The sequence below is a fragment of the Microtus pennsylvanicus genome, chromosome 2 (genome assembly GCF_037038515.1).
Source record: "Microtus pennsylvanicus isolate mMicPen1 chromosome 2, mMicPen1.hap1, whole genome shotgun sequence".
Classification (NCBI taxonomy): Eukaryota; Metazoa; Chordata; class Mammalia; order Rodentia; family Cricetidae; genus Microtus; species Microtus pennsylvanicus.
This window is the reverse complement of record NC_134580.1, coordinates 3,626,135-3,646,971: the sequence shown is the minus strand read 5'-3', so window position 1 is coordinate 3,646,971 and position 20,837 is coordinate 3,626,135. Positions and strand designations below refer to the sequence as shown.

The window sequence follows — 20,837 nt, the reverse complement described above, 5'->3', positions numbered from 1 at the left end:
CCTCCAGATGAGTAGACAGAACTAGCAGTTAGAAGACAGTTACCTTTCTGCTAAGAACTAGAATCACGGGGCCAAAAATGTCTCCTATGCATGCCAAGAGAGCAAAAGTGGGGCTCGGAGAGCATGATGGGGACCATTATCAGCACCTGCCTAGGGCCCTGGGGAGCTCTCAGCCACAGGGGAGCAAGGCCGAGAGGCAGAGCAATAGTTACACAGTGGGCGGTGTTCTTATTACCATTGTATGAGGGAAGCAGTTGGGGACTTGATGGGAATAGGACCTGAGCCCCAAGCAGAGGAAGAGAGAAGTGGAGGAAAACTATCTCTGCAGCAATGAGATGCCCCCACAGCTTGCTGCTCCTCAGTTGATCCTGTCCTATCCTGTCCCTACCCAGTTTCCTGGGATGGCCAAGCTTCCAAGGTCTAGGGTCTTCATAGCCCTAACCTGGCCATACCTGGTACACACACAGACACCCCCCCTGCTTCCCTCTCCCTGCCCCAAATCGCCTTCACATCTTCATCAAGGACTATTTGCTTCCTTGGGGTTCCTTTCTCCAAGGTCCCACTGGGTCAGGCCAGCACTGAGCTCAGAGCAGAGAGGAACATAACCTCTGGGCCTTCTAACCTGTGGGTATCCAGATAACCAGTACCTTAGCTGGAGGAACTACCCAATGGTAGGTAGCAAGAATAACAGACAGAAGTGGAAAGTCCACAACCACGTGACCCAGGAAGAGGCAGGTAATCAATAAGGAAACTGGGAGACAACACTGGGAGAGATGGAGACCCAACAACATCTGGTGACTGGAGCAGGAACCAGACAGCCTATAGCCAACCCTGCTCAAGGAGGCTCCCCGATGTGAGGGCTAGGAACCTCAGTCCCTCCAAGTTGCAGGAGCCAGGCCTGTTCTGAGCTGCTGTGCTGGGCATGGGCCAGAAAGGGTGGGGTGAACTCTGATTTGCATGCTGCTATCTGACATGCCCTAAACTCCTCCCACAGCTCCTGCCCCATCTATAAGGTCTAGGGAGAGAAAGAGCCCCCACTGCTTCCAGATGATGCTTAGGATGAAGACGGCTCTGCTACTCCTCCTTGCCTTGGCTGTGGCCACTAGCCCAGGTAAGAGACTGGACTTAGGGACTGGGAAGGGTTGGGTGACCGACAGGAGGTCATCAAATACTACAAACTAGAATTTAGGCTTAGAGAACACTGACATTAAGGGATGCTTATCTCTTTAAAACAAATGACTTTAATACCTTAACTCAATGGAATCATAAAAATATAATCTTTCAGAATCAGGGAATTTTAGCACCAACCCTTAGAACTGGGTGTGCTTTGAGAGGAAGGAGGGCTGGAATTGTTCAAGAGGTTTCCCCTACCACCATCCCCACCTCACAGCTGTCCTGGCCAGTCCTGGGGCGGCCAAGTCCCTCTTCCTCCAGGCTCTTCAGGAATTGGGATGGGGACAGATGCATCCTTAGCAAAGACCAGGAACATCCCAAGGTCCTCAGAGAAGGGCACCCTCCACTTTGCACCCACTCTGCTTCTTCACCTCTTCCCAGAGGCGGCATAGGATAGAACACCCTCTCTAGGGCTCCAAGGGATATCCAGACACCCTCTGAGCTAAACACAAGACGTGAGCTTTGTGGGTTCTAGGGCAGGAGTTGGGGTGAAAAATGACAGAAGGCTCCGTCATAGCAAAGGCCTTTACTTGACTCTCTGACCTTTCACCCTCCAGCCTGGGCGCTCCAATGTTATGTGTGCAGCAGCAGCACCAACTGTATGAAGCCTCAGACCTGCCCAGCCAGCTCCCAGTTTTGTAAAACTGCCACCACAGGTGAGTCGTGGTCCAGAGCTCTCAGGGCCAAGAGAGCAGCCCTTGATACTGGGAATGAGCAGCAGGCTTGACACTGGGAATGGGTCAGTCACGCTGATGACGGCGGTGTTTAGCGGAGGATGTTCTGTGGGAGCCAGGGTGCGTGGTAAGCCAGGCCTGACGCCCTTTCCCCTCCTGTGTGCAGTGAACACTCTGTCTGGGAACCTGGTGAAGAAAGAATGTGCAGACTCGTGCGTTTCCAACCACAGCCAGCAGGGCCAGATCAGCAGCGGTTCCTGGGCCGTACATTGCTGCCAGGGCGACCTGTGCAACGGGAAGCTGTACAGCGCTGCATCTGTACGTGCCCCGTTTAGCAGTGCCACCCTGGGCCTGGCAATGAGCCTGGGCCTCCTCGTTCTTATGGCTCTCAGCCTGTAACGTGCCGCTTGGCATTTTCCCTGTCCCTCCTTTTCTGCTTCCCAGGGTTCTCATGCCTTGCTTCCTCCTTGGCCATGATGGAGGAGCCAGATGCTAAGGCTGGGGACTGCCCTTAAAGGCTGGGTGGAGGCTGGGTCCTGGAGGGCACCAAGAGCTGATGACCTAACACAGTGCCTGCCCCAGAACAGGAAGATTTGCCCTGCTCCCCAGCATGGGAGATGGGGGACAGACATAACACCATCCCCTCTGATTTTGTACTCATGCCATTTATTTTTCTACTTGAACTTCTACATGGAAATAAATGACCTAAAAAACACTGTGGCTGTGTGGAGTGGTAAGTGACAGTGGAGCCTCTTGCACATGGCTCCCTGGACAAGCCTCGGCAGCATGGAGTAGCGCCTAGGACCTGATCTGAAAGACACCTCCATCCTGGAAGGGGCAGACTCTCCCCAAGTCCCATGTAGGGAGGAAGGACACTGTGCCCAGACCCCAACTCGGAGATTCTACTTCCCCAAGGCTGTAAAGAGACCCCAGTCTTCGAGTTGTGAGGGCACTGCACACAGCCAGGGTCCAAGGTGAGCCTAGCTACCAGGATGACCTCATTCCTTAGGAGTGCTGCTCTATTGCAACCTATCCGGATGTTTATGCTGGAGCGGGAGGTGTGACTCAGTATAAGCTAAGAGAGGCCATCTAGGAGGGGCCTAAGCAGAGCACAGCCCTAGGGACCTTAAGAAAGCTCATTGCCTGATTTCCCATCCCATGCAATGGGTTTCTGCTGCTGCCTAGGCTCCTGTATGCTACTTGGATTTGGGCAATTCCTGAGTGTGGTGAGGCTGAGGTTGAATGAGGGAGAGGTATTTAGCAGATATCCACACAAGCAGACTAGCCCATTCCACTGCAACCACTACCCTGCAAGCCCACATGGGGAGTGGGGGGATACAGGTTATCACCCTGGCAGGCCAGTGTGGCAAACCCTGCCCTTTGCAGATGGCAGAGGGATGGTGAGGGTCCCTCTTCCCATCATGCACCTACACCCTGAGTCTTAAAGCATCCTCACCACCCTGCTTCCTAGAGAGGGTTGTGAGAGGGGGAGTGTGACGCTGTAAAGCCATGGAAATTTTTAAAAAGCTTTGCTTGGTTAGGAGCTGGTTAAGACACATGCTTTAAGCTCTTTACTGCATCATAGGAGTTAACCGGAAAAACCAACTATTTCTGGCACTCAGCAAAATCAACCCCCTTGACTCTGAGTAAACCTGGCTTGCAGCTTTTGTCTCTATATGTCAACCCCAAATGAGGAGTGGGAGCTCTTCCTACTGCTCTGAGTCGCATGTAGTGGACAGCTCCCAGCTCGCTGGCAAAAGAAATAAACCTTGCTTTTGCATTCTGGACTTGACTGGATTCCAGTGATCTCTTTAGGGTTGTCAACTTGGGCACAACAACGCAGGCTCCCTAAACCAAGCCTCAACATCTGGGAAGGTGCTTGTTGGTCTGGGTTGAGCCCTGCTACTTCTGGGTTCCCCACTTGGAACAAGGTGCTGGACCTGCTGAGCCTGGGTTTTTTACACAGACTCCCACATCCAGTCACCGCCGCTTGTAATGGAGGCAGGTTTGCTGGAGAGCCACGACCCTGTCTACCAGACATTGCAGGACATTCATCCACCGTGAGGAAGAGAGGTGGAGGGAAAGGCAAAGAGGAACATCCTCCAACCCCAGAAATCAGGAAGCTTTCCTGGAACCACGGGTGATACCTGCTGGGTAGGATGCTGTTCCCTAGGGCCGCATTTCCTGGAGCTGAGCGCCAAACCTGGTGCCGGCGCGCCTCCTAGTGGCCAGTAAGTCAGGCAGGCCTGGCGCGCCTCCTAGTGGCCAGTAAGTCAGGCAGCGGAAGACACCTGTCGAGAGGGAATTCTTTGCTCAGGCTATTCCTGTTCCATCTGCAACACTTCCTGCCTCCTCTCTACAGTTGTCCCGAAGTGCCTTGGGCATAGAAAGCCAGCTGTATGTGGGAGTCAGACAGAGAAGGCGGTTAGGAGAATTTAACCCGAAACCCTAGCCGTTTCCAAGTGTGGAAATAGTCTGGGAGCAGGGAAGTGACTAAGGACTCCCCATCAGGCCAGGTATAGAAACGCTATTGGTGGAGACCCCTGACATCCTTGGAGGTACCTTGAGGAAGGGGAAGGGACAAAGCCCTGCCTGGAGTCAGGAAGGGATGCGACCCCACCGGAGAAATCAGGAAGTCCCAGGGATAGAAAGAGATGGTCTCACCAACCGGGTCTGTGATGGCTTCCCACAGTTGACAAGTGAAGGACAGCTGTTGCATGTCCTTTCCTGATGAGACAGTGAGACACGAACCCCAGACATTGCACTGGTAGCCAAACAACAATTGCACCCAAGTCCAGCGAGTTTACAGCGAGTTGGCTGCGTACAGGAGGGTGTCTGAAGGGTGCCTCAAAACAGCGTGGGTGACTCAAATGCGGTCACAGCTAAAACGCACATCCCAACCTGGGTGACAGCTCCTAAGAGCTGCATCCTCAGGGTACACTTACAGGTGAGAAAGTCTCCTATCTCCAGCCTGTAGAAGCTTGGCGGGGGTCGGCGGGGGGCTGATGAATCTTACTGAGCTTTCAGGGAGTTCCTGAGACTAAGAAGTTTTATTTACTTCTTGAGCCTTGTGAACTTCCTGTACATCTCAACAAAGCCTCCGTCCTCCATGTTTCTATTTGGGGGAAGAGGCTACAAAACCCACCGTCTAAGAGCGGAGTGAAATGTGTACAGGCTCCGGGAAAATCCTGGGAAGTGGGCAGCCTGCACATATCAGGAACTTCAGGCTTCCCGTGGGACACAGCAGCATTGGAGACTGGCAAGATGCCACAGAAAAGCTGACAACAGCTGAGTCTCCGAGCCCAGCTGCCTTCTAACCGGCAGTCTATAGGCATCTCAGACCCAGCTCCCGGGCTGCCCCTGTATCACTCTTCTGGACAGCTTCTCTGTTACTCCTAGACCTAACACAGCTTCACCCCCCACTGACCAGGACTCACCTGGTCACAGCCCATGGCAGGGTATGCAAAGATGGGAGTCCTCTCCAGCTGTGTGTGTGGACAGACTTCCAGGGGCCGGTAGTAAGACAGCAGAACTGCCCCTCATTCCTGGGGTTCCTCCTGCAGAAGTCCAGTCCCAAGACCTGCACAACAATGCGGTAAGGTAGTGACAAAGACAATAGCAGGGGTTAGAGGGGCCCCAGTGGTGACCTAGCTGGAGGCAGCGGTAGACGGTGCCCAGGAGCAGCAGAATCTGACAACTCTGCACACTATCAGACACGCAAAACAACAACCCCATGAAATGCTCTGGGCCTATCCCTGACCTACCTAGGACAGGGAGAGACACTATTCCCTTTGCTTTAGCCAAAGACACACCATGTGTGGTAGTTGAAATGGAATTGCCCCCATAAGCTCATAGTGAGTGGCACTATTAGGAAGTGTGGCTTTGTTGGAGTAGATACAGCCTTGTTGGAGGAGGTGCGTCACTGTGGAGGTAGGCTTTGAGAGCTCATATATGCTCAAAACACACCCAGTGTCTCAGTGCACTTCCTGTTGCCTTTGGATCAAGATGTAAGTCCTTCTCCATTCTTCAGCTCCTTCTCCAGCTCCATGTCTGCCTGCACTGCCATGTTCTGCCATGATGATAATAGACTAAATCTCTGAAACTGTACGTCATCCAATTAAATGTTTTCCTTTATAAGGATTGCTGTGGTCATGGTGTCTCATCACAGCAATAGAAACCCTAACTAAGATACCATGCAACCAAGCACAACTTCCGAAGAGTGGTTAGGGAACTTCAAAAAACAGCTGATCATGTCTTCTGAGAGGGCCAGCCTACCCAGAACATCTATTGTCCTCGCCGTCCCAAAGAGTGTGCCCATAGCCTCGTTGCCCATTTCTTACAGAGGACGTAGGGCTGCCTATTGCCCATTCCACTAGTCAGTCACCTGGGTCCGGCTTCTGACAAGTTTTCTCTGGTCTGGCCATGGACCAAAAGGGGCTGATATGGTGCCCCTCCTGGGTATTCTCATAGAACTGATCAATTCTCTTACCGTTTTGATTTTTCTATTTCATTGATATCTTCCCTTTTTGGCTTTTATTATGTATGCATGTATGCATAAGTGTGTTTGTGTGCATGTGTGTTTGTGTATAGACATGTATGTTTGTGTGTGGACTGTGTTTGTATGTGTGTATGTTTGTGTATGTATGTGTGTTTGTGTGTGTGTTTGTGTACATGTATGTTTGTATGCATGTGTGTTTTGTGAGGTGTGTGTGTGTCGATGTTTGTGTGTAGACATGTGTATTTGTGTGTGTTTATGTGTGGACATGTGTGTTTGTATGCGCATGTGTGTGTTTATGTGTGCATGTGTGCTTGTGTGTGTGTGTTTTTGTGTGTATTTGTGTGTGCATATGCAGACCAGACGATGATGGTGAGTGTCTTCCCATCACTCTCTATCTTATTTTTCTTTTCCTGTCTTTTCTTTATTTACTTTTTGACACAATATCTCTCACCAGAAAGCGGAGCTCACAGATTTGGCCAGACTGGCTGGCCAGGGAACCCCAGTGTCCTCCAGCCTTCACCTTCCCAGCACTGTGATCTCAAGCAGACACCACCTAGCCCAGCTTTTATGCACTTATTTTCTGAGCAACAGATCCCATTTTGTTTCATTAAATACTGAAGTTTGTGCCTCTCCAAGCATCTCCTCAGAGTAGCATTTCTTCGGACAGCGCCTTCTGCTCTAATAGTGTGCCAGCCCAGATCAGCATCCCCAGTGTTTAGCCTGACTTTCCAGGATGCTAGGATCTAACTCAGGTCCTCGGGCTTGGGCTTGCACGGTGAGCACTCACCCGCTGAGCTGCCTCTCCTGCTCTGCTCCTGTTTTTGCTGTATTTTGCCTCCTTTAGGTCTGATTTGCTCTTTTGTTCTAGTTTCTGAAGATGGAAATTCAGTTCCTCTTTGGGGACCTCCTAAAATTCTTCCTCCTAAAACAGCACTTCTGTGGAATCTCCCTCCTGAACCGGCTGTAACTGCATCAGTTGCCTTTATGTGCTGTGTCTTCACCATCTGCCAGGAATAGTGTCTGACTCCCTGGTTGATGCCACCTTTGCCTATGGGTTATTTAAAATTGTGTTGTTACCCAGCCTCTGTATATTTTTAAATATTTCGCTGATTACTTTAAACATTATTATTGTTGTTGTTGTTGTTGTTGTTATATTGGGGGGGTAGTGCAAGCACACACACACTACAGCAGAAGTATCAAAGGACAACTTTCATGAGTTGGTCTCTCTCTCTCCACAGTGGGTTCCAGGAATCAAACTTGCGTGCCAAGCTTGCATAGTAAGGGCTGTTACTCACTGAATCTGGCTAGCCCCACCATGCTACAGATTTCCAAGTGCATTGCCATCCGAGAAAAGTACTGTTTGGTTTCAATCCTTGCACGTGTTTGTATTGAGATTTATTGGATGGCTCAGAATATGGACTGTCTTGGTTATTGTTTCATTGTTGCAACAAAACACCATGACCAAGGCAGCTTGCAAAAGAAAGTGTTTAATTTGTCTTACAGTTTCAGAAGGTTAGAGTCCGTGAGTGATGGAGCAAAGGCAGCAGGAACAGCTCCACCTTGATCTCCAAGCATGAGGCAGAGAGAGCTAATTGGGAATGGTGGGTGTGAGTCTTTTGAAACTGCAAAGTTTCCCCCAAGTGGCACATCTCCTCCAACAAGAGCACACCTTCTAGCCCTCCCCAAACATTTCCACCAATGGGGGGGGCCAAATATTAAAACAGAAGAGTCTATGGGGGCCATTCTCATTCAGCCGCCACGTGGTCTTTTATTGATGAAGGTTTGGGAAAACAGGTGTGTTTTCCTGGGGACTAGAGTATATTGGTTGTTTGTCTCAGCTTTTTGTTTTTGTTTTAATGGGGGGGGGGGTATTTGATTGATTGTTTGATTTTGGAGACAGTTTCACTGTATAACAGCCCCAGCAGTCCTGGAACTGACTTTGTAAACCAGGCTGACCTCAAACTGAAATTCTCCTGCCTCTGCCTCCGGAAGGCTGGGGTTAAAGCCACTTGTTTGTAGCCACTCAGCTGTAAGGCCTGCGGCTGCGCATGCGTGGGAATCTACTAGCAGAGTGACATGTGTACTCCGCCTGTCGCTGCAGGTTTTCTTTATTGCCTTCCTCTCAAAACGGGGGCCAGCGGGAGGAAGTAGGGTTTGTGAAAACCTATTACATTTTGGCTGCTTGAAACAGAACAAAAATAAAACGAGTTTTAGCCACATAAAGATCGTATTCAGTGGTGGACTTTTGATGGCGAGAGCAGCCTGTGAGCCATGGGATACATCTCAGACTTGCTCGCAAGTGTTGCTAGTGGATCCCACGTAAGGACAGAGGTGCGGTGAGGTCTCTGTCCGGGTGGTACCTCTTCCCAGAGACAGCAGTTTGGTCTGTGGGAGCAGGGCAGTTGGAGTGGAAAGAGCTTCGATGAAACCTGAGGAGAATTCCAAGAAGTGTACACTTACCTTAGGATCGCTACTGTGTCCTTGTGAATCTGTGCCAGTGGGAGCATTCTGATTCCCAGGGGCTGCTCAGACTGTGCTCACTAGAGCCCTAACCAGAGAACTCACGACTGAGCCTACACCAGTTAGCTTGGGGTTTGGACGGCCTCGGGGGCGGAGCGTGTGTCCTAGGGGCGGAGTGGGGCGGGGCCAGTAATGAGCTGGCACTGCGGGTCGGTTGCGGCTGCCGAGCCTACCCGGTTTGAGATGCGGTGCAAACGCTGCGCGAAGTGTGCCCAGATTCACGGTCAGACCTCGGGAGGGACCTGGGAGCGGCCACGGGTGAGTTCCCATGGTGACAGGGATTGTGGTGGTGAAGGGCAAGGGCGAGGTCACCCGCACCCAGCCCGTGCTGGGAACCCTCCCCAAGCAACACTGCTGCAGTCTTTCGGGCGGAGCTCCCCGAGAGGGGGCAGAAGGCACCCGAGCCTCAGGCCTGGCCTGATTCAGGACTTCAGAATCCTGGACTGGCACCAGGGAAATGGGTCATGAAGGGTTGTCTTCCGGGGAGTGTATTTTAGTGCCCCCAGCAGGGATCAGATCGCGCGTAGGCAGGGAGGAGAATATTGGTCCACATTACCCCAACAGTCCCAAACACCAGACTCACCCTATGGAACTCTGTCTTGGGCAAGCATCGTCGTCTGGCCTGCATCTGAAGAGGCTTTAGGTAGGAGCTGAGCACTCATCATGGCCCCTTCTGCTTTGGTGGAGGATTCTCACAGCAGAGTCTCACTTTCCTGGGGGGGGGGGGGGGGGGACTCCACGCAGGGAAGCAAATGCAAGAGGGACCTCTACTCCAAGAAGAGACCAAACCTGGATTCCAGTCCTCTGGAATCCTGCACTCTGGGCTCTGCCAGGAAGAGACTGCTTGCCAAGTTTCCATTACTCCCCCCCCCCAAAAAAAATCTCCCTTAGGTGAAATCCTCTTTGGGTTCCACATTCAAGGAGCCCAGTTCCTCCCCCCCCCCTTTTTAGCTCCCCGCACCCTCACCTTTTGCTTGCTTTTGGTCTTCTATTGGAATGCCCCACATCCTGCTCCCTCCTCCCATCTCCAGGTAAATGGAAATCAATAACACCCACTGAGCTGGGAGGCTCTGCCTGCCCCAGACCAGCTGTGATTACAGGTCTCTGTCATTGTCCCTGCAGGGTTGCTTTATCCCTAGGAGACCAAGAACTCAAGCTGGGCAAGAGCCTGCCCTGTGCCTCCCTGCCCTGCTTCTTCCCAGGCCTGGGTTGGATCCAGGACCAGCTGTTCAGTCCCACGCTGTCCTCACATCTCCATCATGACATCCCTGCTCACGGTGCTCCTGGTGGTTCTAGTGGGCCTGCCTGTGGGTAAGGTGGACGGAAGCTCGAGGGACCCGGTTGTGGGACAGGCAGGTGGGAAGTCGGCGGCCTGGCCAGAGTTCTCCTGCCTTTTGACTGTCCTCACCTGGTGCCCTAGTGGGAGTGGGAGGTTGGTGGAGACAGCTGGGGTCTGGCTTGGCAGGAAAGGGATGTCTTCCTGTTTTCTGAACCCTGTCATGGCCCACAGCCCAGGCTCTGGAGTGTCACGTGTGTGCCTACAACGGAGACAACTGCTTCAAACCCATGCGCTGCCCGGCCATGGCCACCTACTGCATGACCACTCGTACTTGTGAGTCTGGAGCATAGGGAGGGAGGCCCCCAGCTGCCCTGGTGCTCCTACAAGCTGAGACTGAGCCATCCAAGGTCCTGATTCTCTCACTGCAACCTTGTGTCCTGTCCCCTGTAGACTTCACCCCGTACCGGATGAAAGTGAGGAAGTCGTGCGTACCCAGCTGCTTTGAGACCGTGTACGATGGCTACTCCAAGCATGCATCTGCCACCTCCTGTTGCCAGTACTACCTCTGCAATGGAGCTGGCTTTCCTACCCCAGTGACCTTGGCCCTGGTCCCGGTACTCCTGGCCACCTTCTGGAGCTTGCTGTGAAGCTCTGTTCCTCTAGGCAGACCCACTGAAACGCAAAGCTCTTAAAAGACACAAATCGTCCCCTCTCACCCCCTCGCTCCACCCAACCCTCTTCCTTCAGCCGCAACGAGAGCCCATGGCTACCTACAAAAGGACTGATGGCATCCAGATACCTCACCCCGAGGCCATAATCTTTCATTTTCAGAAGGCTGATATGTGGATCTAAATCTCTCTGCCCAGGATCAGAGGCATCTGGGAGAGTGCTGTTTGCTGGGGTGGGGGTGGGGTGTCAGTCACACTGATTTGAAGGAATTAGTGGCCAAATTCCACCTTCATAGCATCAGGACCCTGCCTCAGTCTACCCAGTAGAGGATAGGCCTGCTAGAGGGGGACAAAAGATCATGAACTGTCCAGAAGCAAAGAAAGACTCGGTGGAGCTGTCTCCTGCTGAGTTCAGATGCTGTCCAGGGCAAGTGTGGGGTGGAAGCCATGTGAAGAAGGCTTTTGTCATTTCCAGCTCTCTTAGGAATTCTGCCAGACTTGGTGTCAGGGCAGCTCTGGACTGAGGGTAGCTAGCTGTGGCTTCATTTCCACAGGCCACTAAGATCCCTCCAGCCTCAGCAGCTCAGCAGGCCCTGCGACCTCACACAGACTGCTGGGCCTTGAGGGCTGGCAGGGACATGGGGGCAGGCTGCCCATGCTATATTTTGTCTGGCCTGTCTACAGGTCAGAGCTATTCTGAGCATGGCAGGAAGGGAACAAAGGCAGGTCAGAGCCAGCTGGTGGGGCAACCGGGACAGCAAAGCAGACTTCAGCTGGCTTCCCAGGTCCTGTAGGCAGCTTCTGCATCCTCTGAGCTCTCGGTAAATTATGCGGAGGCAAATGCACAGGGAGCCAGCCCAAGTACCAGGTGACTGTCTGTGAAGTCAGCTGAAGACTTCTGGGTATCAAGATCCCGAAGAACCCAACCCTGATTTAGGAGACACTGATCTGTCTTTTATGCCAGTGTAGTTGACCCAGGGAGCCTTACCCTCTTCTCTGACTAGTACCCCAACTCATGTGCCACTGAGGAGACCCCTGAAGCTGGCCCAGCCCAGAGGTCAGGATGCTGGTCCTTGTCCATGTCTGGCCAGGAGAGTCTTACTGATCCCCACATCCTACTGGTCACACATCCTGAATGCTTTTTCTCACACCACCAGCTGTAGGATCAGGACACCGAGGCCCATCCTGGGGACCTCCTCCCTGTTCTTAGGCAGACCTGAGCTCCGCTGCTGAAAGTGATGTGGTTTTCTGCCTCAGTTTCCTCCTCTGGGGACAGGCCAGTGGGGGATGGGAGACAAAATCCTGCTGATGGGCCTACCCGCATCCTCGGGAATAGGAACTGTGCAGCTTTATTACAGAGGTGTATGGGGTGGGAAATGGCCCAGAAATGAGGAGGCATTGACTACCCGGAAAGAATGTGAGTCTCATGGGAGAGCAGAGGGAGGAGTGCACACGCACATGAACACAGTGGCTGCAAAACCCAGAAGGCAGCACTGGCTGTGGTGTCCCCTGAGGTCCAGGCAGGATGCTGGGAGGAAGCCAGTGCTGCCCCCTCCTGAGCTTTCATAGAAAACACACACACACACACACACACACACACAGAGAGAGAGAGAGAGAGAGAGAGAGAGAGAGAGAGAGAGAGAGAGAGAGAGCAGCAGCTGACCTATGGAAGCCACAGGGCCCTTGGTAAGGAGGCGGGCCCCTAACTCAGTGGGTGAGGCCTGGGAAACATTACCCGGCTTGTGCAAGTTCATTGTCCCCAGTCAAGGTGGCATCCTGGGCTAGAACTGGGAGGAGGCCCAAGACCAGGTCCTCCCTTCCACCACAAGGGTTGATGTGGAACAGGTCCTTGATTACCTATTGCTGAGAGTGTGGCAGGGTTTGGGGGGCAGTTTCTTTCACCTGCCTCATAACAGCATCTAGACAGGCCCCACAGTGTCCACACTGCCACCCACCCCTACAGGAAGTATACCTACCTAGCCTGTCCTTGGTGCTTAGCACAGAGCCCAGAAGGTGCTCAATTAACACAGGGCCAAGTCTGCCAGTGGGAGGTGCAGGTTAGGGGAACAGCGCCAGATGGTCTGTCCTGAATCCTGTCTGGGGTGGTGTGATATTGCAGGTGGCTCTGCACATGACACAGCAGTTATGCAAAATGTGTGTGTTTGGGGGTTCACTACTGCTCCCCTTTGACAGGTAAAGAAACTGAGGCACAGAGGAGTGAAGCACTTAATTTTCCCAGGCCACCTGGCCTCCTCATCTGCCTAGTACCAACCTATTCCACTATGGGAACTCTTTCAACAGCTGGGGGTCTTTGAGGCTGCATGCTGTCAGGATGACGGTGGCTTCATAAACCAGAGACTCCCAGAATGCAACGTCGTAAACGTTTACAAAACTGAGGCCTTAGAAGGGAACATCAGAACTGGAAGTTCGAGGGGCTGGGGGGGGGGGGGGGTAGGCCAGGGGTGCCCAGCCCTGTGTGTGGATACAGAGAGAGGAACACAGGATGGAGTGGCAGACAGAAGAACAAAGTCACATCAGCCGTACAAGCTGACTCTGCCTTTGTCAGGGATAGGGCTCAAGGCAGTGGGTGTGCTCACACTAGGGTAAGCAGTAGCCCCTCAACATGGATGGTGTCCAGGAAGGCTGGCGGTGATTCTCTAAGCATTGCGTTCTGGAAGCATTGCATTCACTGGAGAGAGGCTGCTGGGTAGAAGGGTGATGTCACAGAGCCTATGTACCTCTGTGGGGTTTGCTGAAGCCGGGCCAACACATGAAGCTAAAGCATGCCGAAGAACAGACTGAGGTGTCCAGTCTAGCCCATCAGAGAGACGCTGCGGTGAGGGTTATGCTCTGCCACTGTGTCTGTGTTGGCTTCCCCAAAGCAGATAAGGGGAAGGGGATCAGGACCGCCTCCATCTTCATCATCTGAAACTCCAGAATGATTTCCGGGAGTAGGGCGGCCCCTTGCTTCAGAGCGTGGTTACTTTCCAGCAAGTACCATGGCATCGGGCCGCACTGCCTGCCCTGGGTTCCTCAAGCACAGGCTCATACTCCAGGCATCTCACTGGTGAAATGACAGTGACAGCAGCCACTCAGCTGACTCTTGGGGACCAGTGCCAAGCCTGGGGCCTGCATAGAGGCCACTCCAAAGGATGCATGGATACATGCTTCCTGGCACTTCCCTGGGTTGTGTCTCTGCCAACCCTAAGCTCTCACCCAGCAAGGTCATGAAATCCACTTTTAGGCCCCTTCCCCTAGCAAGCCCCATGTACCTAAACTTCCGAGTGGTCCGTGTCAATGTCCCCCGCTGAATGAATAAACAAATGAAGGACACGCGTCTGCCTTGCTCTCCTATCTGTCTTCTCTCTGAGGTCAGACCTCACCCACCCAGACTGGCTTGGTCAGGTAGACCTCCTGGCCCAGAAGGTCCCTGGCTCCTGGCCTCATATCAGACCCAACCAAGGCAAGAGTGGTATTCACGGGATTCCAAGAGCTTGCTGAAAGTCATCTCCATTCTGTGAAAAGAGGCAGACCCGCCAGTTCCCATTGATGGACCAACAAGCCCAGGGGTAGACTGAGGAACTGCATAGGAAAAGACAGGACACACATATACACATGCTACTTCTGCCTTCTGGATTTTTGCTTTCTGATCCCACTTCCTTGCTACCTAGCTCTCAGGAAGAGAGTCTGACTCCACCAGCCCCCCTCTCAGTATCCTGTCCAACCCCCAGGTTTGGGTGCCCCATAAAGCACAGAAGTAAATAAAGCCACCTGGACAGCCAGAGCAGACACATGGGATCTCCTGCCTGTCCTAAGCGACTATACCCCTGTCTATAGCAGGATGACCCCTGCCCTGCTATCTGTCACTTGTGTCTCTTACCCCAACCTGGAACCTTTTTAACACCAAAGTCTTTGCTCCCCCCTCCTGCTTGCCACTGGGCATAAACCACAGGACTTAGTTTCCTTGGTGCCATGCCAGTACCATCCCTTGATAGGTAACACTCACCCCTTGTGCCCAGGACCATGTGTATAGCCATACTTCTCCTGAGTTTCTTAGTCCTGGAAGGGACAGGACAGGACAGGACAGGACCGAATCCTGATTTAGCTGATGAGGAAACTCAAAATCCCTACCACCATGGCTGAGGCATCGTAGTTTCACCTGGCCCTGGTTCCATTCACACCTGTGAGGGGAAGGGAGGGCTACTCTTATGCCATGCCCTCTGAGCAGCTCCAGGGTGAGGTGGACCTGCACTGAACGTCCAGCCTGCACAAGGCCTCTATCGAGAGCCTTGGGCCTGATGGTTGGGACATCCCTGCTCCACAGAGGAGGGAAGAAGGCTTGCGAAATTGTACCAGGCTCCCTGAGGTCACACAGCAGCAATCTCTGCCAGCTCCCATCTGAGCCAGGTAGCAGTGACTCAGGGCTGGGAACCAGCAGCTATGGGAGCCAAGGGTGGAGCAGGATCCACAAGCAGGTATAAGGGGTGGCCAAGGAGTAAATCTAGTCCTTAACACGGAGAACATGAGGCTTCTCTTCTGGTTCCTTCTGGCCGTGGTCTTGAGCCTGGAACTAGGTGAGTTGGGGGTGTGGCCACTTTCTCTACTGCACTGACTTATTCCTGTCCTTCCATCCTGGGCCACCACTCACCCTTGGGGTTACCCCTTTCGTCTTTCCTCTCCCTATGCTGGACACCAAGAGCCTCCCTGCCCGCCAGCCTCTGTCCTCTGCCACTGGCATTCCCAGATTCCTAAGCCCTTTTCTCTGGACTCAGCACCCCTCTGCAGTCCTCAGCTCACCGCTCAGTTTGAAAGCCACCCCAGGCCTCTCCAGTTCCATAGCAGCACCGCTGCACCCACACAGGCATGGCACACCTCTGCCACTTTTCCCTCCTCCAGTCCTAGAGCTCCAACAGGTCTGCAGCCACTCTCTCCTGATGCACCCCCCCCCCCAACCTCCTTGCTTAGATTCTCTCTTCCACCTTCCTTGGGCAACTTCATCCTCTTAACTTCAGTCCCATCAGACTTCTATAACCTAGTTTCATTTGTCAGTAATAGAGGCTTTGACCCCTAGTGCTTGCTGATGGCCTCCCAGGGACACCTCCAAATATCACTGTCTATGCCTGGTCTTGACATCAATTAGGAGAGCCTAATTGGTTCCTGTATCCAACCACAACCAATGCCTGAACAAAGAAACAGTTGGCCCTGTTGTCCAGCAGCAACTTATGTTCTAAACTCGCCAGCCCCAGCTCCCAGAGGCCTCACCTAGAAAAACCTCAGTTTCCACCCATGGGTGGGAACACTCCAGGACCTGGGGTTCACCTGAGATGGGGTGGGAGATCTATGTGTACACCGCTGGCTGTACTTCACCCTTCTTAGACCGGGATTCACGGGGATTCTCTGACCCCCAAATGTTCCCTCAAACCCTTCAGGAGAGACCAGATCTCTGATAGTCCTGAGCTCAGAGTTGAGAGGTTTTTGTCACTATCAGGGCTAAGGTTTCGGAGGGCATGCTCAGCCATGGGCCAGTCACCCTCTCTGTCTTAACCTGAAAATCTCAGGAGCGTCTGTGAGCCTGAGACCACTTTCTACACTGGGACCTCCCTGCCCCTTCCTCTATGGAAATCATACCTGCCCACTCAAGACAAAATTCTCAAGGCTGGACAGTTGGAAGTTGGAGAGAGCCAGGCTCCATGTGCCTCTCTCAGCATACTCCACGTCCTACATCTTTTCTGGCACCTGCTCTGTCATCCAGGGGCAATGCCGTCTCCCCAGGGCTTGAAGCAGCCAGAGAAGGGTGAGCTACATCCTAAGCTTGTCTCAGAGTGAACAAATAGGATGGGAAGGAGTCAACTGGACGGGCAACATTGCAGCGGGACTGAACATGGTGGAGTCTGCTCCCCCAAGGCTCACCCCATCCCCTCGCATCCTCTTCTCCAAAGCCCTCTCTTTCTCCCCTTTCTTTTCTTTCTTTCTTTCTTTCTTTCTTTCTTTCTTTCTTTCTTTCTTTCTTTCTTTCTTTCTTTCGAGACCATATTTCTCTGTGTAGCTTTAGAACCTGTCCTGGAACTCACTCTGTAGACAAGACTGGCCTCGAACTCACAGAAATTCATTTGCCTCTGCCTCCCGGGTGCTGGGATTGAAGGTGTACACCACCACTGCCCAGCTAGTCCTTTTTCTCCCTAAGCAAGTACCATCCCGGGGTCTGTCCCCATGACCTATCACTGCATCCAAGAACCAATTTCTTTCTGAGAGCTAAACCTGCCTGGCCTCCTTGACAAGCACACACACACACACACACACACACACACACACACACACACACACAACCCAAGAGGGGCAGTTATTCTTTCTCTTAATGACCCAGCTCTTGCCCCAACTCCTAGAAATCATTGATTCATTCACTTACTCCTGGGACTCATCAGTGCAGGAGGATGCAGCGTGATGGATACTTGGGGACACTGGGAATGGGAAGGGATCCCCATTCCTCTCCAGAACCCCAGTGAATAAGAGTGTGGAGATAGTGTTAATCATGAAAATAACAAGGCCAGCATGTACATCAAAGGAGGTTCCCTGGCATGGCCTCTGAGCTAGCTTGTGCTACATGGATGATGGAAAGATGAGCCTGGACAAAGTTAGGAGACATGGAGAGGAAGAAGAACAAGAGGCAGTACCAGTCCAATTCTCCCCAGCGCTTTGCCTGTTCCTTTGGTGTCCCAGTCAGCTGCTGTCTAAGTCCCTCCCTATCTGGTGAACAGTCTGTTCAGTGTCTTTAAGATCCATGGGGCCGTAGCAGGCTTGGGGGCTTTTGTTGCTACCTTTTGTGTCCCTGGCAAGGTCTCAGCTTGCTCTGCAGGGGTGGTGAACAGTCAAGGCAGGTGGTGGGGACCTTGCTATGGTATGGACTTCCTGTCTGTCACCTGCTCCATGGTGTATAGGATGACGGACTGGCCTTTGAGACCGGCCAGAACTGACCGGCATACTTCCCTGTGAGGTCTGGTAGAAATGTGGCTGTAGGAGTCCCAGGGGGATCTCTACTCTCCCTGGCTACTCGGTGGCCCAGGTAGGAGGGGGCAAGGACCAGGAACTTCCCCGCTCAGCGTCAGCTCTGGACTCGCCCAGGGAAACCTGCAGCAGCACGGTGCTGGAGGGTACCCAGGGCTGGGTGTGGGGTTAGGGAATCCAGAGAAGGGAGCTTAAGGAAGCACCAGAAAGATGCAGAGGGAAAGGGCAGGGAGACAGATGAGGAACTCCAAAGGAAGCATGAGAGAGTGTGGTAGGCCACTTTCCTGATGGGCAACCCCTGGGCTGGATGCAAGAATAGTGATGCACCATTTGTCAGGGTGGCAAACAGAGCTCCGTGGACTCCCACCTTCCTTCTGCCTGGCCATGCGTGGTAAAGGCCCCACCAACACCACCCATGGAACATTTATACCAAGAGGTATAAATGACCTTTCTCAGGTCCCTGGAGGGGAGTGTGGTTAAAGTCTCAGTCTCAGATCCCCATTCCTCCCCCACCCCGGTCTTCAGGAGCCTGGACCTGCATTCCTCTCCCCTAGGAGCTCTCACCTCTGCTCCATCCAGCCCTTGGTGTCCTGAGCAGAGGGACACAGGCCAGCTGGTTCCAACATGGTCACTTGTATCTCTCACAGTAATAGGCTGAGCACCAGGGTTTCACTTCTCCCTCCTTCCAGAGGGGCTTTGCACCACAGATGAGGGCTGGGAAGCTGGGCTACAGAGCCCTGGGGCTGGTGGAGGATGGAAGCAGAGTGTTGGGTACAAGAGCGGGTGTCATCCTCTGCGGGAGTTGCTCACTGGCTGCCCCTGTCTCTGTCTGCCTATAGCTACAACACAGGGCATGCAGTGTCACATCTGCAAGGGGTTTGGAGGATGTTCCCACCCGTCCAGATGCCCAAGGAGCTCCACCCACTGCGTCATCATTGGCACCCGTGAGTGTGGTGGGAGGGGTGGGCTGGACACTCCCTTCTTGAACAGAGAGCTGGCTCACTGGGCAGGCAGAGCCCAAAGTCAATGTGGTGGTCAACTGACATGAAACAGAGTGGAAAGATGTCTGGCAGTCCCTGACTGGGGCAGGGGGTGGGCAGGGGCCTGGCAGGGGCTATTGGTGCCCAGGGGGTGACACTCAGCACAATGGCGAATGTGGTAGAGGTTTGGGCATCTCAGGGATTCAGAAAGCACCACGGTCTCTCTCATCCCTTAGGAGCTCCCATCAGCTTCACAGACTTGCCTCTGGTGACGAAGATGTGCTACAGCGGCTGCCCTGATGTTGCCAGCTTGGGCTTGGGTCCTCACGTATCCATCGTTTGCTGCCAATCAAATCTCTGCAACAGGGACTGACCACACTCTCACTGCCAGCTGGCCCCACGGAACCATGCCCAGGCCTGGTCCTTGGGGATCATTCCAGCCTGGCCAGCCCAAAGCCCCCCCCACCCCAACTCAGACTTCCTTAGGAAGTTCTGAGTGAAATCCTGCGTAAATCCACTGTGGTACAAACTTAAGGCCCTGATCCACTGTGGGCCACCCTCAGTGTCAACAAATCTTTCAATAAAAGCAGCTGGAACACACGGTGTAAGTTGTCCAATGGAAGCAGTGTTCCAGGCACCGGATTCAGGCAGTCTCTTAACCCTGTCCCGTCTCTTATCAGTCACGGCCTCCTGGGCCCAGGCTGTCTGCTGCAACCCCCACTGACCTCTCTTCTACCAAAAGCCTACCTATGTCTAGGCAGACACGGGGTCTGAAAGGCACAGGGGCTGCAGATGGCGGTACTGCTCTTGAGCAGGCTGTGAGGAAGAGCTGAGGCTGTAGGCACTTCAGAAGCCCAGCAACGTGAGTCTGGGGCCCAGAAAAGGGGCTGGGGGCTGAGGAACACTCCAACTTGGAAGTGAGAGTACCCTCGATCTGGAGTTTGGGACACTTGAGGAGTACCCTGACCTGGGCTTAAAGACTGGAAGGATCTCTGACCCAGACCCATTGAGCACCTTTACTCTGAATGAGACTCCAGAAGCCTCCTACAGACCCACAGTTGAGCGGGTGGAGAAGGAGGTCTCTGCAGAAGAGGAGAGGTATTTACTCACCACAGCCCTTTGGGGATCATCCACCTCTATAGTCAGTAGCTCTCGGGGAACCCAGCTACCTTCTTGGCCTTATGTCTCTGGTACCTTGTCCTGTTCTGTCTTTCCTACCACGTCCTTGCCTGGTTCACCTTGCCTGTGTCTCCCAAAAGGCTGCCCATCTATCAGACCCTGTGTGGCCCTGGGTTTGGAGAGAGCCACCCAGACAGTATAACCACTCACTCACCTTAGTCTGGACACAGCAGTTAGACATCCAGAATCTGTGGAAGTTACTCGGTAAATATTTACCCACCGGCTCCCAGCCACGTCTGGAGATAAGTTTCAGCCTCTTAGTTTCGGGACCACAGAGGGAAGTCACAGTTGGTACCTGGCAGGTAACACAGAGGCAGGCCCTGACCTCGACATGCTTGTTCTCAGCTTGGCAAAGTTTTTAAGAAAATAAACCCTTGTAAAAGGGGCAACACCCATGAGGACAATGGCCAAGCAAAGAGTAGCTGACAGAAAGCTGGGGCCTCAGCATCAGCCAAAACCCAGAAAAAAGGAAGCTCATGCTCTCAGTGCCCAAATGAGCAACGGTGCTGCTCAGGGCAGTGTGGGAAGGACGGCTAGCTGCACATTGGTATCCAGATGCAAAGCCAAGTAGAGATGCGTCCAGACCTCTCTCACCAGTGCAAAAAACACTTCAGTCAAATCAGAGACTTCAAAGTGAAAATAAAGACCTTGTTCGTTTGGGGAACTGAACTCAATGTAGAGCCCAGGCTGGCTCAGCATCCTGCATGGTTGAAAAGAAATTCTTTAATTGCTAGGCCTCAAACATGACTCTGGGCTTACAAATGATTAATTGAACGATTAAACCCGGTTTCTGGTTATGACCCGGAAGGGGTGCCCCTGGACTTACACACAGAAGTAGAAACATGTCCCTGGAAACTGGCCCAT

The 20,837-nt window shown here is 53.0% G+C and overlaps 3 protein-coding genes across 6 annotated transcripts; all 3 read left to right on the top strand.

Annotated features, from left to right (window-relative positions):
• The first annotated feature begins 1,050 nt into the window (after nucleotides 1-1,050).
• Nucleotides 1,051-2,547, top strand: Ly6d (lymphocyte antigen 6 family member D). Its single transcript, XM_075963487.1, has 3 exons — nucleotides 1,051-1,111; nucleotides 1,731-1,829; nucleotides 2,014-2,547. Exons 1-3 carry the CDS (start codon nucleotides 1,051-1,053, stop codon nucleotides 2,244-2,246), a joined length of 393 nt encoding a protein of 130 aa, XP_075819602.1. The 3' UTR covers nucleotides 2,247-2,547.
• A 6,299-nt stretch (nucleotides 2,548-8,846) lies between these two features.
• Nucleotides 8,847-14,145, top strand: Lynx1 (Ly6/neurotoxin 1). Of its 4 annotated transcripts, XR_012909543.1 has the most exons (6): nucleotides 8,985-9,123; nucleotides 9,430-9,508; nucleotides 9,988-10,176; nucleotides 10,376-10,477; nucleotides 10,595-12,371; nucleotides 12,457-14,145. XR_012909543.1 is itself a non-coding variant. In XM_075959517.1 (5 exons), exons 3-5 carry the CDS (start codon nucleotides 10,125-10,127, stop codon nucleotides 10,789-10,791), a joined length of 351 nt encoding a protein of 116 aa, XP_075815632.1. In that variant the 5' UTR covers nucleotides 8,985-9,123; nucleotides 9,430-9,508; nucleotides 9,988-10,124; the 3' UTR covers nucleotides 10,792-14,145. The 4 variants fall into 4 exon arrangements, 2 of the variants coding, with proteins under 2 accessions (XP_075815632.1, XP_075815633.1); XR_012909544.1 differs by lacking the exon at nucleotides 9,430-9,508 and having other exon boundaries at nucleotides 8,847-9,123; XM_075959517.1 differs by having other exon boundaries at nucleotides 10,595-14,145.
• A 1,189-nt stretch (nucleotides 14,146-15,334) lies between these two features.
• Nucleotides 15,335-19,344, top strand: Slurp2 (secreted LY6/PLAUR domain containing 2). The gene is made up of 3 exons (XM_075959519.1): nucleotides 15,335-15,386; nucleotides 18,654-18,758; nucleotides 19,031-19,344. Exons 1-3 carry the CDS (start codon nucleotides 15,335-15,337, stop codon nucleotides 19,165-19,167), a joined length of 294 nt encoding a protein of 97 aa, XP_075815634.1. The 3' UTR covers nucleotides 19,168-19,344.
• The last annotated feature ends 1,493 nt before the right edge of the window (nucleotides 19,345-20,837 follow it).

What these genes read in the sequence shown, in the direction of transcription:
- Lynx1 (XM_075959517.1), top strand. Translation starts at nt 10,125, where the DNA reads ATGACATCCCTGCTCACGGTGCTCCTGGTGGTTCTAGTGGGCCTGCCT. An exon ending in TCTAGTGGGCCTGCCTGTGG is followed by an intron (nt 10,177 to 10,375) that starts GTAAGGTGGACG and finishes CATGGCCCACAG; the next exon opens with CCCAGGCTCTGGAGTGTCAC. An exon ending in CTGCATGACCACTCGTACTT is followed by an intron (nt 10,478 to 10,594) that starts GTGAGTCTGGAG and finishes TGTCCCCTGTAG; the next exon opens with ACTTCACCCCGTACCGGATG.
- Ly6d (XM_075963487.1), top strand. Translation starts at nt 1,051, where the DNA reads ATGCTTAGGATGAAGACGGCTCTGCTACTCCTCCTTGCCTTGGCTGTG. An exon ending in GGCTGTGGCCACTAGCCCAG is followed by an intron (nt 1,112 to 1,730) that starts GTAAGAGACTGG and finishes TTCACCCTCCAG; the next exon opens with CCTGGGCGCTCCAATGTTAT. An exon ending in TTGTAAAACTGCCACCACAG is followed by an intron (nt 1,830 to 2,013) that starts GTGAGTCGTGGT and finishes TCCTGTGTGCAG; the next exon opens with TGAACACTCTGTCTGGGAAC.
- Slurp2 (XM_075959519.1), top strand. Translation starts at nt 15,335, where the DNA reads ATGAGGCTTCTCTTCTGGTTCCTTCTGGCCGTGGTCTTGAGCCTGGAA. An exon ending in GGTCTTGAGCCTGGAACTAG is followed by an intron (nt 15,387 to 18,653) that starts GTGAGTTGGGGG and finishes GTCTGCCTATAG; the next exon opens with CTACAACACAGGGCATGCAG. An exon ending in CTGCGTCATCATTGGCACCC is followed by an intron (nt 18,759 to 19,030) that starts GTGAGTGTGGTG and finishes CTCATCCCTTAG; the next exon opens with GAGCTCCCATCAGCTTCACA.